Source organism: Chrysochloris asiatica, unplaced genomic scaffold (assembly GCF_000296735.1).
Source record: "Chrysochloris asiatica unplaced genomic scaffold, ChrAsi1.0 scaffold00122, whole genome shotgun sequence".
Taxonomy (NCBI): Eukaryota; Metazoa; Chordata; class Mammalia; order Afrosoricida; family Chrysochloridae; genus Chrysochloris; species Chrysochloris asiatica.
Window position 1 is genome coordinate 1567984 of NW_006408640.1, and position 15197 is coordinate 1583180.

The 15197-nt window shown below is 39.8% G+C and overlaps 1 protein-coding gene across 1 annotated transcript in view; it reads right to left on the reverse strand.

The window, feature by feature from the left end:
• The window catches only part of PIEZO2 (piezo-type mechanosensitive ion channel component 2), an 861527-nt gene that overhangs the window by 202951 nt on the left and 643379 nt on the right, over nt 1-15197 (reverse strand). The window contains exons 11-12 of the mRNA XM_006868690.1: nt 14286-14424; nt 8084-8229 (exon numbers count right to left, since the gene is read on the reverse strand). Coding sequence (XP_006868752.1) covers nt 8084-8229; nt 14286-14424 — 285 coding nt within the window. The remainder of the gene's footprint in view (nt 1-8083; nt 8230-14285; nt 14425-15197) is intronic.

Below are 15197 nucleotides of genomic sequence, written 5' to 3' on the forward strand. Positions count from 1 at the left end.
GTGGATAAATATTAAGATAAATAAGTAAACTTGAAGCAAATATATATATTGTTTCAGAATTTTCCAATTTGTTCTAAAGTACAACTATTTTTAAAATGATGCTGTTTTACTGTTAGGTATTGTCAAGTCAGTTCCAACTCATAGCAACTCTATCTATGTTCAACAGAAGAAACAATACCCAGTGCTACACCATCTTCACAACTGTTATATTTGAGCCTGCTGTTGCTGCCACTCTGTCAATCCATATCACTGATTGGGGGAGACTTTTTCTTTTATGCTGGCGCTCCTGTTTACCAAGCACAATGTACTTCTCCAGGGACTGTTCCCTCCATATCCAAAGAATGAGAATTGAAGTCTCACCACCATTGCTTCTAAGGACCATTCTGGTAGTACTTATTCCAAGACAGACTATTTGTTATTCTGGTAGTCCATGGGACTTTCAGTATTCTTTGCCTGCAGCATGTTTTAAATTCATCAATTATTTTAAGAATGTACAACTTTCACATGCACTGTCCAACTTTCACATGTATTTAAAATACCATAACTTGGATCAGGTGCACCTGAATCCTCAATGTGACATCTTTACTATTTAAAGAAGTCTTTTGCAGCATATTCACCTAATACATTGGTAGATTTCTTGACTGCTTCTTTCCTGAGTATTGATTGTGAATCACAGTAAAATGAAATCTTTGAAACTTCAATTTTTTCTCCATTTATCATGATGTTATTTACTGGTGTAGTTATGAGGATTTTCACTTTCTTTACATTGATGTGCAATTCATACTGAAAGCTGTAGTTTTTGATCTTCATCAGTAGTATTTTAACTCTTCTTTGCTTCCAGTAAGCAAGGTTTTGTCATTTGCATATCACAGGTTGTTAATGAGTCTTATTCCAATCCAAATGCCACATTATTCTTCATATAGCCCAGTTTCTCAGGTTATTTGCTCAGCCTACACTTGAATAAGTATGGTGAGAGGATACAACCGTGGAGCACACATTTTAAAATATTCAGTCAGTATATCCTTGTCCTGTTTGAATTGCCTCTTGGCCCACGTAGAGTTTCCACATGAGTAAAATTTAATGTTTGGAATACCCATTCCTTGCATTGTAATCCAGAGTTTATTATGACCCACTCAGTTGAATGTCTTTGTATAGTCAATAAAGCACAAGTAAACATCTTTCTGGTGTCCTCTGCTTTTAGCCAAGATACATCTGACATCAGCAGTAATATCCTTAGCTCTGAATCTTCTTTTGACTCCAGCTTGCATTTCTGAGAGCTCCCTGTCATTTTACTGCTGCTGCCATTTTTTGAATTATTGTCAGCAAAATTTTACTTGCAGGTGATATTAATGATACTGATCAATGATTTTTGCATTTTGTTGGCCATCTTTCTTTTCAATGGGCACAAATATTGATCTCTTCCAGTCTAATTGGCCACGTAGCTGTCTTCCAAATTTCTTGGCAGAACACTTCTGCGTGAGTTTGTTGAAACATTTCAAATTGTATTCTGTCATTTCCTGGAGGCTTCTTTTTAGCCAGTGCCGTCAGTGCAGCTTGTATTTCTTCTTCCAATACCATTGATTCTTGATCATATACTATCTTTTGAAATGGCTGAGCATAGACCAATACTTTTTGGTACACTGGCTCTGTGTATTCTGTCTTCTTTTGATGTTTCCAGTACCATACAATATTGTGTCCATATAATCTCTCAATATTGCAACTCACTGCTTTAATTTTTTCCTCAGTTACATCAGCTTGAGAATCCTGAGGGTGTTATTCCCTAATGGTTTTCTAACACCAGGTCTTTACACATTTCATCATAATACTTCACTTTGTCTTCTACATCTGCCCTTTGAACTTTTCAGTTTAGCTCTCCTACTTCCTTACTTATTCCAGTTACTTTAGCTTTTCTATATTCAAGAGTACATTTCAGAGGCTCTTCTGACATTCATTCTGGTTTTTTCTTTCTTTTCTGACTTTTGCTTTCTTCATGTATGTGATCTTATGTTATCCCATGACTCTTCTGGTTTTCAGTCACTAACTTTTAATGCATCAAATCTGTTCTTGAAATGGTCTCTAAATTCAGGTGGAATATATTCAATGTCATATTTTAGCTTTCATGGACTTGTTTTAATTTTCATCAGCTTCAGCCTGAACTTCCATATAAGCAGTTGATGGTCCATTCCACAATCAGCACTTGGCCTTGTTTTGGCTGATGATACTGAGCTTCTCTGTTGTCTGTTCCCAGAAATTTAATCAATTTGATTCCTTTGTATTCCATTTATTGACATCCATGTGTGTAGTCATCTTTTATGTTGTTTAAAAAAGTTATTTGAAAAGAGTAAGTCATCTGTCTTGCTTAAAAAGCTACCATGAGATCTCCAGCATTGTTTCTATCACCAAATCCAGATTTTCCAATTACTGACCCTTCCCCTTTGTTTCTAACTTTCACATTGCATGTTTCATCAATTTCAGATTGAAGAAGTTGTTGTTGTTAAGTGATGTAGAGTCAGTTCCAACTCACAGTGATCTTGTATAGGATTTCCGAGGAGCAGCTGGTGGGTTTGAACTGCTGACCTTGTGGTCAGCTGTCCAGTGCTTATCCTACAGTGCCACACCAGAAATCCAAAGAAGTTGGTAGTATTCTCAATTATATAAACTTTGTCTTTAGTTGTTGGTGCATAAATTTGAAAAAAATAATACAGTCATATTAACAAGTCTTCTTGTAGGCATATAGATATTATCCTATCACAAACAACATTGTACATCGACAGATCTTTTTTTTTTTTTAAGTTTTTATTGTGAATTGGGTGATAGTTTACATGGGAGAACATCAGTTTTACATTCATCCTATCGTATTTTGTTTCATTGTAGTGATTACAATTCCCTCCATGCATCATCATTCAAAAGCATTTGTTTCCATTCCCTTTGCCTTTTTTTTTTTTTTGGATGTACCCTGAAGCACTCAGGAATATACAACCATTTAAACAACTAAAGGGCACACCCTGCAAGCCCGCCACACTGGCTGTCAGCACACAGCCCCTCTCCCTCCCGGAGTCCAGGGCCCCCAGACGCTCCATCTCTCCACATCATCATCTCTGCCATAACTGCTTCTCTGGATAGGGTCCCGCACTCAGCTCTTTTCCCTTGATGGCCCCAGGGTCCTCTGCTCTTGGACTGCAAGATCAACCACTCCCCTCCTTTTGTTACAAAATGTCTACCTTTACATCTGGAACACTCACAATCAGTCCTGATAGCAATTATTCACTAGTGAACCACAAGAGTCTTATGCCCATCTCCTTTCACCAGCCCCATTCAGACAGGTTGGAAAACACTCAGTGGAGAGTCTACCCTCCCCCATATCCTCTGAAACTAGGCTCCCTCTTGAAAGCTTGTAAGCCAGTCACTTCATGCCTTTGTAGTCCTCCCATTTTGGGTAGCCAATGTCTAAGTGTACTGAGAGGGTGGGAATGATCCTTGCTGTCAAGATTCGTTCCCTGTTTTGAGCTACTACATCCGTAAGTGTAGGCCAAGTTCATCAAATTGTAGTGGATTACTCTTTTTTTCTCTCTTCTTTCTTCCTCTAGTTGAGTTCTGATCATCCAGCCACTGAAGCCAGGTCAAATGGGTATTATCTGCAAGTATGAGTATTCTTGTGCATCTCCCCTCACTTCATATCAGCTGGACACTACAATCTCCACTCTAGTCTTCTGTGTCCATGTCCCTGTCCCTGGGTCCAGGAGTCCCTAGGTCTCACCATACTCCTTGACAACCAGGTCTCAATCTAGGCGAATCAAGATAGATCTTGAAATGTTCTTTTTGATGATGAATGTAATGCCATTCCTCTTCAATTTGCTGTTCTTGACAAAGTAAACCATATGACTGTCTGATTCAAAATGGTCAATACCTCTCCATTTAATCTCACAAATGCCAGGGATATTAAACTTTATTTATTTCATTTCACTTCTGACAACTTTTACTTTTTCTGGATTCATACTTCACACATTGCACATTCTGAGTGTTAATGGATGCTTCAGTGTTTCTCCCCCACTCCACACCCCCCGCCATTTTGACTTGTGCCACATCAGCAAATGAAGGTCTTGAAAGCTTTGTTCAATTCATGTCATTAAGGTCACCTCTACTTTGAGGATGCAGCTCTTTTCCAGTTGTATTTTGAGTGGCTTACAACCAACATTCTATCAGACAATGTTCTACTGCTATTCAAAAGGTTTTCAGTGACTACCCATTCAGAAATGGGATGTCCCTCCTTCTTCCTAGTCTATTTTAGTGTGGAAGTGCTGCTGGAACCTGTCTACTAGGTGTTTTAAATATTGTCGGCAAAGTTTTCAGCATCACAGCAACATGCAAGCTACCACAGTATGACAAACTGATGGACAAGCGGTGGTCTAGAGTGATGAGTTATGTAAATTGTAGCTTAAAACACATAATAATCATAAATTAAAAATTCAAATGGTTTTTATTAAAAGTGAGTTAGTAACTGACAACTGTTATCAAGTCTGAATTATTTTCCCAACTAACCAGGCTAGATCCTGCTTAGCTTCTGATATGTCTGAATTATTTTCATGAGACAGATATTTCCTGGAAATTGTGTTTAACAAAGATAAGGTAACATTTAGTGAATTTGCATTTAAAAATGCTTTTGAAATATTTTCATTAAATAATATATTTATTGCATTTATCCAAGATGAAATAGATAGAACTTTACTGCTTTTTAAAATCTAATGATATAATCTCCCAAGATATTATAATGCCAGCACACTCTACCACTGCCCCCCATTACTCTTATTAGAGATGATTAGAGAAAAAGGAGTTATGAGCATAAATTTTCTTATTTAAAAACTTTTAACATACCAGTTACGTATGTCTTTTCATTGTGGAAGCTCATATAAAAAAATCTGCATTATTTTGTCTACTCTGTCTGGTTTCAGAGTTGTATTTTTGTTCTTAGTATTTTCAATAAAGGTATCTCCACGAGTCATCAGGATGTTTCTGCAATGCCAATATGTTGTCTGACCACAAAAACCTATGATGACTGTGTTGCATCTCCTTTTTTTTTGACATATCTGTTCAGTTTTCTTTCCTAGTAAGCATTCAGTCCATTTCTCTACTTCTTCGTGTGAATCATAGGGTTTCAGGACTATTATCTGAATCTGTTTCATTTGGTTTTCCATATCTTTGCATAGAGGGTCTGTACAGCCTTATTGTTGAGTGTGCCATTTTGCCATCATCCACTCCTTATACCATTTGTGTTTCTCTGTGATAAAAATTTGGAATGCTTCTGGGGGGAAGCAGGCACTTTTACAATATTAATAATGGGGCAAGAGTCACATTTCTTAGAAAGAATTAGCTCTATTATCTTGTTTATACAATGGATTTTTTTCAGTGAAAATGTGTAAGTTGTTTCCTTTTTTTTTTCTTTTTGCTGAAGCTTCATCCCTTTACACAGAAGATCAAACTTAGCTGAGTTAAAGAAAACCAAAACAACAAGAAAAGTAAATTGAATTTGTAACACCAATATATAAAAATCCAAGATATTTCTATATAGCTTAAAGTAGAGGTTGAAAAGGGGAGGAGGGGTTAACTACTAGTTAATCTTACATTCCAGGAACAGAGGACCCTAAGACCATCAAGAGAGAAGAGCATGAGCGGAATGTGGGACCCTATCCAGAGAAGCAGCAACACCAGAGATGGAGACGGAGGTGATGGCATGGAGAGACAGAGCATCTGGGGACTCTAGGTTCATGGAAAGAGAAAGGCTGTGTGCTGGTGGCCAGGAGGCTGGCTTCCAGAATGTGCCCTTTGGTTGTTTGTTGTTGTTGTGATGTACCATTTAGTCGGTTGCGACCCATAGCGACCCTGTATAGGGTTTCCCAGGAGCAGCTGGTGAGCTTGAACTGCCAACCTTGCACTTCAAACGGCTTTGCAGTCTGGCACATTATCCCACAGCACCACACCAGGACTCCATTGGTTGTTTAAACGATTATATATTCCTGTGTGTTTTTGTTATGTAATCAAAAAAAAAAAAAAAAAGAAGGAGGTTTTCTTGATAAAAGAAACAATCTATGATGGTTCTTTGGGAAGGAGGAAATAATACATGTGCTAGAGGGTAGACACGAATTGCCATGGGTGACAGGGTAGGCAATATACAACCAGACGGAGGTTGGCAGAGGACAGGTGGGAGTGGTGGGAGACACAGGGAGGAATGCAGTGGTTAGAGTGAATAGAGGTAAATGCTGTTAATTGTTGATGTGTGGAGGGGATTGCAACCATGTAGTGAAGTAAAGTATATCATTTGTTGAATATAAAATTGATATCTGCTCTGTAAACCTTCACTCAATTTACAATTAAAAAAATAGAGGTTGATATAGAGAAAATATCAAAAAGTAAACAAAACAGAACAGAATTAATTTTCTTTAAAGATATAGCAGTGAGACTTATGAGAAATTAGAGTTGCATTACACACAGGCTCATCAGGGAAACATTTTGACCAAGTGTCTGGGGAAAGTGTCTTGAGCATTTTTGCCCCTAGGGTTACAGGAAGATGCTCTGGTAGTGCATTTGCTTAAAGCATGAGGCTGCCAAATGAAAGATCAGTCAGCATCTCTGAGTGAGAAAGATGTGGCAGCTTGTTTCTGTAACTCTATGGGACAGTTTTACTCTGAACTTACAGGGTCCTACAAGTTAGAATTAACTTGAAGCAATGTTATGTGGGGTTTTTAAGCAGTATTACAAAAGATTTCAAGAAGGTGTTCATGGAACCTCACCATCAACCTCTACATTAGGAAGAGATTTATTTTAAAATGGATTTGTTTCTCCAAAACAAATTATGTTTCTCAAGAAAATTTGTTTTCAAGTAAGAGAAAAAATCAGACCTTCTTTTATTTTCTATCTATAGTCCAAAGGAGTCCTAGTGTGGTGCTGTAGGATAAGTGTAGGATTGCAAGATCAGTTTGGACCACAAGGTTGGTGGTTCAAGCTCACCAGCTGCTCCTTGGCAACCTTGTATGTGGGTTGCTATGTGTTGGAAATAACTTAAATGTACTTAACTACTACAACAACATAAACCAAAAGGCAATTTTTAGAGTTGTGATGCTGGAATGTGAGAGTATTCCTATTGTTGTGTAGAAATACACATAAAACTAGTACTTAGAATTGGTAAAAGCATAATGCTCATATTGGTAGAAATGTATTGAAGTGAAGAATGATTTAAGTCGTACCCAAATTTAAGCTAGGATGTTAATATAATTGCTACTATTAAAATAAAAGTAGTGTATGTTAATTTTGAACACTTTCAATAACTTCTAGAACAGAGGAAGGGAACATCTAGCCTGTGGGCCATATAAGCCCTTAAAATCATTTGGTCTGGCCCTTCCAAGGCAACCACAGTTGTTGTTGGTGGTGGTAACTGCCATTGAAATGGTTCTGACTCAAAGTGACCCAAGGAATGGCTGGTAAGTTTGAACCACCAACTTTGTGGTTCAAACTGAACAGGGTGAGTTAATGAAATTCTTGACCAACTATGTTGTTGTTGTTAAGTGCCGTTGAGTCGATTCCAACTCATAGTGATCCTGTATAGGGTTTCTGAGGAAAGGCTGGTGACCTTGAACCACTGATCTTGTGGTTCAAACTGACCTTGAATTCTAGTGCATTAACTCGCAGTGCCACACCAGTATTCCTTGACCAACAATAGCAGGCTAATTTTTAATTTTATAAATTTATATGGTCCATGAATGATGTTATACATTTTGGCAGTAAAAAGGTTCCTTACTTGCTCTAGAAGAACTATCCAGTGTTTCTCTTAAGGTGGCAAAATGGGTGACAGTCTAATTATATAAGCTAATTTGAGAAAAATGTATAAATAGTAAAAGGAGTTGAGGAGGACATGATTTTACAACCCATAATATGGAAAATCACTTGAGAAGTGAATGGATCTACTATACTTTGCTAAAGTGTTGGAATATACTGATGCTGGCCATGAGGGCTTTGAACCAGCTGAGCTCCGGCACTATCACCCAGCACACTTTGATATAGACCATCAGACAGATACCATCACCATACATACCATCATAGCAATAAGAGCACAGATGTAACTTTGCTTCATAATAAACTGGAACACAGAAACCAAGGCGTGAACTTTAACACTTTTTTCTTCACAGCTCCTTTCCTCTTCAGATTCTTCTCTCTTGTCTTCTTCTTCATCTTTCTTTGCTAGATGGACAAATACTTCATTTAATGAATCATGCAAATATTTGAAATTTGTATGTATGCCCCAAGTAGTATAATACATGTATGATTTTAGCACAGGCTTTATTTAAGTCTTTAGAAATTTTTTCCATTTAGTAAAACCCAAACAGCAACTACATTGCTGTGGAGTTGATTATGATTCATAGGGACTGTATAGGATGGCATACAACTGTCCTAGAGGGTTTCTATGACTGTGAATCTTTGCATAAACAGAAAGACATATATTTTTCCTGCAGAACAGCTGGTGGGTTCAAACCACCAACTTCTCAGTTAAAAATTGAGTACTTGCCCACTATACTACCTGAGCTGGATTCCTCTATTTAATAATACCCTTTAAAATTCACACCGAATCAATAAGAATGTGTAATGGGACCAAAAACCAAACCTAATGCTGTCCAGTGGGTTCCAATTCATAGTGACCCTAAAGCACAGAGTAGAGCTGCTCCACAGGGTTTCCAAGCCTTTCATCTCCAGAAGCAGATGGCCACCTCTTTCTCCCATGGAGTACAGTTGGTTCAAATGGGCTTTTTTGTGTGTGAATTATATGATAGTTTACATGGGAGAACATTCGTTTTACATTCATTCTATCGTATATCATTTCATTGCCATGGTTACAATCCCCTCCATGCATCATCAACCAACCAAAGGATATACCCTGCAAGCCTGCCCCCTACACTACCTCTCCTCAGTCTTCAGCACACAGTTGCTCTCCCTCTCTGTATCTAAAGTCCCCAGCTGTTCCATAGCTCCACATCATCGTCTCTGCCTCCATCTCAGGCATCACTGCTTCTCTGGGTTCAAATGACCGTTGGTTATACAGCGCTTAACCCACTGTGCTACCAAGGTTCTTGCAGTGTGACCCAGGACTCAGTAATCTAAGATTGTCCACCACTGGTCCCTGCCTCCTTATATTCATGCATGTGGGTAATCCTTCCCCTTTAGTATAGGTTTAACCTGTGACTAGCTTCTAACCAATAGAACACTTCAGATTTGATGAAATGCCATTTCAAAGATGAGGCTAACAAAGACTATGGCTTTTGCTGTTGGCTCCTTCACTCCGGTTCTCATTCACTTGTTCAGAAAGAAGCTAGCTGTCATCTTAGGAGCCACAATATTAAGAGGCCTAGGTGGCAAGGAACTGGCCAGCAGCTGAAAGGACCTGAAGTTGACCAATAGTCACATTAGTGGCCTGGAAGCAGGTCCATCCTGGAGTGAGCCTTCAGATAAGACCATAACCCCAGCCAAAGTCTAGATTGCAACTCAGCCAAGGGAACCCAGCTTAGCTGCATTCAGATTCCTGCTCACAGAAACTCTACGGTACTAAATGTTGCAAACTGCTAAATTTGAGGATAATTGGTTACTTACTAGTAGATAACTAATGCAAAGAGTATATGGAGTATAATAAAAATGTGGTTCACAACTTACTGTTAAGTCATATAAGAGGAAGAAAGCCATGTCGAGGATAGAAAGCTCAGATACAGGCAGTAGAAAAAGTGTAAAGGTGTAGGGGATAGAAAAGTATAGGAGGAAGTGTAAAGGAAGTATTTCGGCTCAGAATAGTTGTCTTAAAAGCTGTCGCAATTTCACAGATAAAGCAATGAGAGACAAACTTAATGACAATGTTCTTCCTGTTTTTCTTGTTTAAATGAATTGGGTTGGATAGAAATGTGCTAGAACAGGGGAAAAGTGAGTTTTCATGAAACACTGAACCACAAGACATCCCACTTGGTGTCTTAGGGAGACTCTACGGGAGATTGTGGCATTTCTGTTTGCCCACACTGACTTCTATTCCTCTAATTCCAGGGTTGAGTAAGCCTAGGCTTTATATAATCAAGTCCAAGCATAGAAGAGCTATGTACAATTGAATATGGTGGATTTTAGTGTGACTGGTGTGCTACTTATCTAATTGTGACACTTCTTGTATCTATGCTGTTGCTTGGTGCCATGGAGTAGATTCTCAACTCATAGCAACTCCATGGGTGAGTAGAACAGCCCCATAGGGTTTTCTCAGCTGTCAGCGTTTGGGGAACAGATCACCAAGTCTCTCTCCAATGGAACCACTGGTTGAGTATGAACTGCCAATGTTTCAATTAGCAATTGACTTTGCAGGTTTTGTTTTATTGTGGAACATTTGTTTACAATTTGGGTATGTTTGAGTTTACCTCATCAATAGTCAAAATTCTACTCATTTTTCTCTCATGTAACTAATACTACAAATAGAAAGATGCCTTTATGTTGTAGCCTGAAACTCAAACATTAAAGGGCACAGAAGTGTCAAATGCTTACTTGAGAACACTGACCTAGATGATTCTGATGTAGGTGATCTGAAAACTTCTCTTTGAAAAGCATAGTTCCTTGAGATCTTCAGTAAGTAAAGACCTTTTAAGCCTAAGTTGCAAACTAAAAGTAGGAAGTAGAAACGGGTAACTGCCATTGGAGCTGGAGGCTTCTGGAGATCACAGATGCCATTAGGACTGTGTTTTTCAATTTTTCTGAACTTGAACTAAGGCTAACCTTACTGAGGAATAGTCAGTAAGTTGACTAACCACATATACTATCAAGGAGACAGCGTTAAGGTCAACTATAAAAGATATTGATAAAGAATTATGAAGAAGAAAACATCAGAATAAAACTTAATATAGGATGTACACCAATGTTCATAGCAGCACTATTTACAAAAAGATGGAGACAACCCAACTGCCCATGAATGGGAGAATGGAAAAACAACTGTGGTACATACACATAATAGAAAATTATGCTACCTTGAAGAATAACAAGGAAGCTGCAAGCCACCGCATAACATGAATGGACCTTGTGGACATTATGTTGATTGAAATTAGTCAGTCACAAAAGGAGAAATACTGCATAGGACCATGACTATAAAAGACTAAGAAAAAGAATCCATACTAAAGGGGGGGCACGGTGAGTTCTTTGCTGGTTACCGGCATGTCGGGGGTGGGGTGAGGGAAGGGAGGGGAAGGTGGAGCACAGGGCAGGGAATAGACACAAGATAGTTTGGGTGCTAGGGAGGGGGGACAATACACAAGAAGGGGAAGGGGAATGGAAGAACAAAGCAGATGGAAAAACAATTAGGCAGGCTTGCATGGGCTGAGTGGGACAAAGGTAAATAATGATGTATGCACAACCTTGGAACAACAGGGCCCTGGGATACAGGGATTGAGACATGATTGGAATGGGGAAAAGGGGGGAAATAATGTTAAGATGCTTGAATGTCTTTTGAATCTTGGTTTCCCTGGCATACTATTATAAAACAGACACTTGAGGGAGAGAGAAAGGAATAGCTGGAATATCACCATAGAAAGCTTGTAAGTCTGTCTTCTACCTACAACTGACTGGAATACCTAAAATAGGGCTACAATGTGCCCAATGAAGGAGGTTTCCTACGGAGCCTCTGCATTACATAAGATCACAGGTAGAATCCTGAACCCCATCCAGAATTTTCTGAGGTGGGAAATTTCCACTTGCAAGGACAATTAGACCAGTTGGACTGGCTAGAAGAACATAAGATACTTCTTGAAAGAAAGACCAACAGGAAAAATACAAAACAGTAAAGGCAATCTGACTGATGACTACAAGAACAAGCAAGTTGCTCACCCAGAAGACATCAAGGCAAGTGATCGGATCACCTCAGGGCAAACCCCTTCCAAGACTAAGACTCAATGGGAATACATGCTCTGATTGGTGACCATGTTCATCACACATAAGGGGAAGTGAGGGGAAAACAGCAATGAAGCTGCGAGCTAAGCCCTTCAACGTTCAATAGACTCCTGTGAACCTGGGTGGAGACCTGGTTGGCCAGCAGTGTGGCAAGGCCTGGGAAGACCTGGGGACTCTTGGGCCCAGAGTCAGTGACATAGCCACAGAGAACTAGAGTGGAGAATGACATGTCCAGCCAATAAGAAGAGAGGGAATATGCATAAGAACACCCACACTTGCAGATAATACCCACTTGACCTGGTTTCAATGACTGGATGTTCAGAGTTCAACTAGAAGAAAGAAGAGGAAAAAAAGAGTAATCTGATACAATTTGATGAAATTGATCTACACCTATGTAGTAGCTCAAAAGAGGGAACAAATCTTTACTGCGAGGATCATTCCCACCCTCTCCATACACAGAGTAGACAGGGATGGGCAACTTGGACAATGGCTACCCAAAATGGGGGGGCTACAAAGCCAACAAGTGACTGGCTTACAAGCCTTCAAGAGGGAGCCTAGATTCAGAGGGCATGGAGGCAGGTAGAAATCTCCACTAAGTAGTATCCAATCTGTCTGGGCGGGGCTGATGAAAGGAGATGCAGATAGGTCTCTTGTGATACAATAGTCAATAATTGTTAGCAGGACTGATTGTGAGGGTTAGAAATGTAAAGGTAGACATTTTGTAGCCAAAGAAGGGGAGTGATTGACTTTGCAGTCTAGGAACGGAGGTCCCTGGGACCATCAAGGGAGAAGAGTGGAGAGCGGGACCCTACCCAGAGAAGCAGTGATGCCAGAGATGGAGGCAGAGACGATGATGTGGAGAGATGGAGTGGCTGGGGACTTTAGACTTAGAAAGGGAGAGGGGGGCAGGCTTGCAAGGTATAACCCTTTGGTTGGTTGATGATGCATGGAGGGGATTGTAACGATGGCAATGAAACAATATATGATAGGATGACTATAAAGCTAACGTTCTCCCATGTAAACTATTACATAATTCACAATAAAACATTTAAAAATTTTAATATAGGCTGAATTCCACATAAACAGACAGGAAAAAAAAAAAAAAAACTATCATTATAGCAACTTTTTACTATGTGCAGAAAGGTACTTCTTCTCATTTCACCCCCCCCTCAATTATAAACTTAACTAATTCTTCTTTTGAGTCCTGGTATGATGCTATGGTAGCGTAGTGGTTACGAATCGGGCTGTGAACCGCAAGGTTAGCAGTTCGAAACTACCAGCTGCTCCGCGGGAGAAAGATGAGGCTTTCTACTCCCGTAAAGATTTACACCCTCGGAAACCCTGTACAGGGTCGCTATGAGTCGGTTCCGACTCCACGGCACATAACAACAACAACAACAATGATGCTATGGGCTAATATGCCAGACTGCAGTCAGTTTAAACCAAGGTCGGCAGTTCAGGCTTACCAGCCACTCCTCGGAAACCCATACAGGGTCACTGTGGTTTGGAACCAACTTGACGGTACTTAACAACAACAATGTTGCATTTATGAATTGTTGATTTTCTTTGGGTCTCTTATTTCTTATTTTCCTGACATATGTGGTAACAACAGAGGCCAAGCCAACTGTTGCCAATGTGGGATTAGTGTTGGCAGATATTCATATTCTTCAAAGGATTCCACAGATTTCCATTTCTAGGTCAGAGCTGCTGTTTTTCAAATATTGGCAACTACTTAAACTGAAAAACAAAAAAATTATGTTGTGTGGGCCAGAAAACAAGCATAGAGATTTTTTATCACCATGAAGAGCAAGGGTCAAACACTGGATAATCAGTCTCAGTGTTTTACCAGGCTATTACTTTGTCAACTCTGCTTGCTTTCCTCTAACAAAATAACCCAAGAGAAAAGCATTAGGGCAAAATGTAAACCTGTCCTTTTTATTAATGGACAAAACCAAATCTCTTTCTTAAAACGCTCCACATTAGCTAGTGGAGTGTTAACTATAATGGCATGTTAAATGATGGAATGACTAAGTATAATAAATACCAAAAATAAGCTGCCATGCTTAGCATGTATTTTACCTTTTATTTTCAAAGCTTGCTCTGCTTATGTCACTTAGTATACAAGAATACATCCCAAAAAGCAATAGGTTACAGCAGAATGTAGGCAGAATTCAAAGAATTAATTTAACTATACCGACCATAAGTGACAACAGATCTTTAAAATTCATGAAAAAAGCAAAATCAAACAAACAAAACAAAACACGAAGGCAGGGCAAGGATACTGAGTGTCTACAGGAACCAAAGTGCGCTTGGATGGGTGCAGCACCATAGCTGCTTGGTACCTGTGGCCTCGGCAGAGGTCTCCCAGCGGTACTGTGGCATGGAGTACATATCAGCCTTGGCTGGGCCATTCTCCCTTGGGAGCTGCGGGTGGATGGCGTGGTAGTCCACCGGTTTTCCATTCACGGTTACCAGCAGGGCCTGCTAGGAACCAAGAAAAGCACACTTGTGACAGCTATCCCTCCTTCTCATATTCTGCTCATAATTCCACACTGTGTCCCTGGCTGCAAGTTGACTAGCTGTGTCACTTACCCACATCCTTCACAACACAGACATATATACTCCCTCTCCACATCTATGCTCCAACAGAACGACCCTGTCACACTTCTACTGAAACTGTATGATGCATGTGCCTCTCTGGGCAAGGTATAAACTCCCTTAAAGTCCTTTAAAAGCCAGGTGTCTTTGTGATCTGGTTTTGGTGTCATCAGGTCTCAGCCCTCACCACTGTCCTCCCACTTTGTAAACTCCAGCCCTTCCCTGGCCCACCCTTCCTTGCTGCACAAATTAGTACAAGACTAATGCAACAATTCATGGGTTCCTCTGGAGCCCTCTGCCTGTTACTGCAGCCTTTAGAACCCTTAAGTGCAATGTCCTGGTGGCTGTTTCTTCCTTTCTCTTTGGTTTGGCTTCACAATTTTAAGACACACATGTAAATATAAATGACCACAGGAACTAGGAGGCTTCAAGAAGTTCATGGAAAAAGTCTATTATCTTTTTAATTCCATTTTCCCAAGAAATTTTGAAGCTCCTATTAGATATATGGAGTCCTGGTGAGGTGCTGTGGGTTAATGCACTGGACTGCAAAGTCAGTTTGAATGGAAAGGTCCATGGTTCAAGCTCACCAGTCGCCCTTGGAAACCCTATACAGGGTTGCTATGGGTTGTAACCGACTTGACAGCACTTAAAAAAAA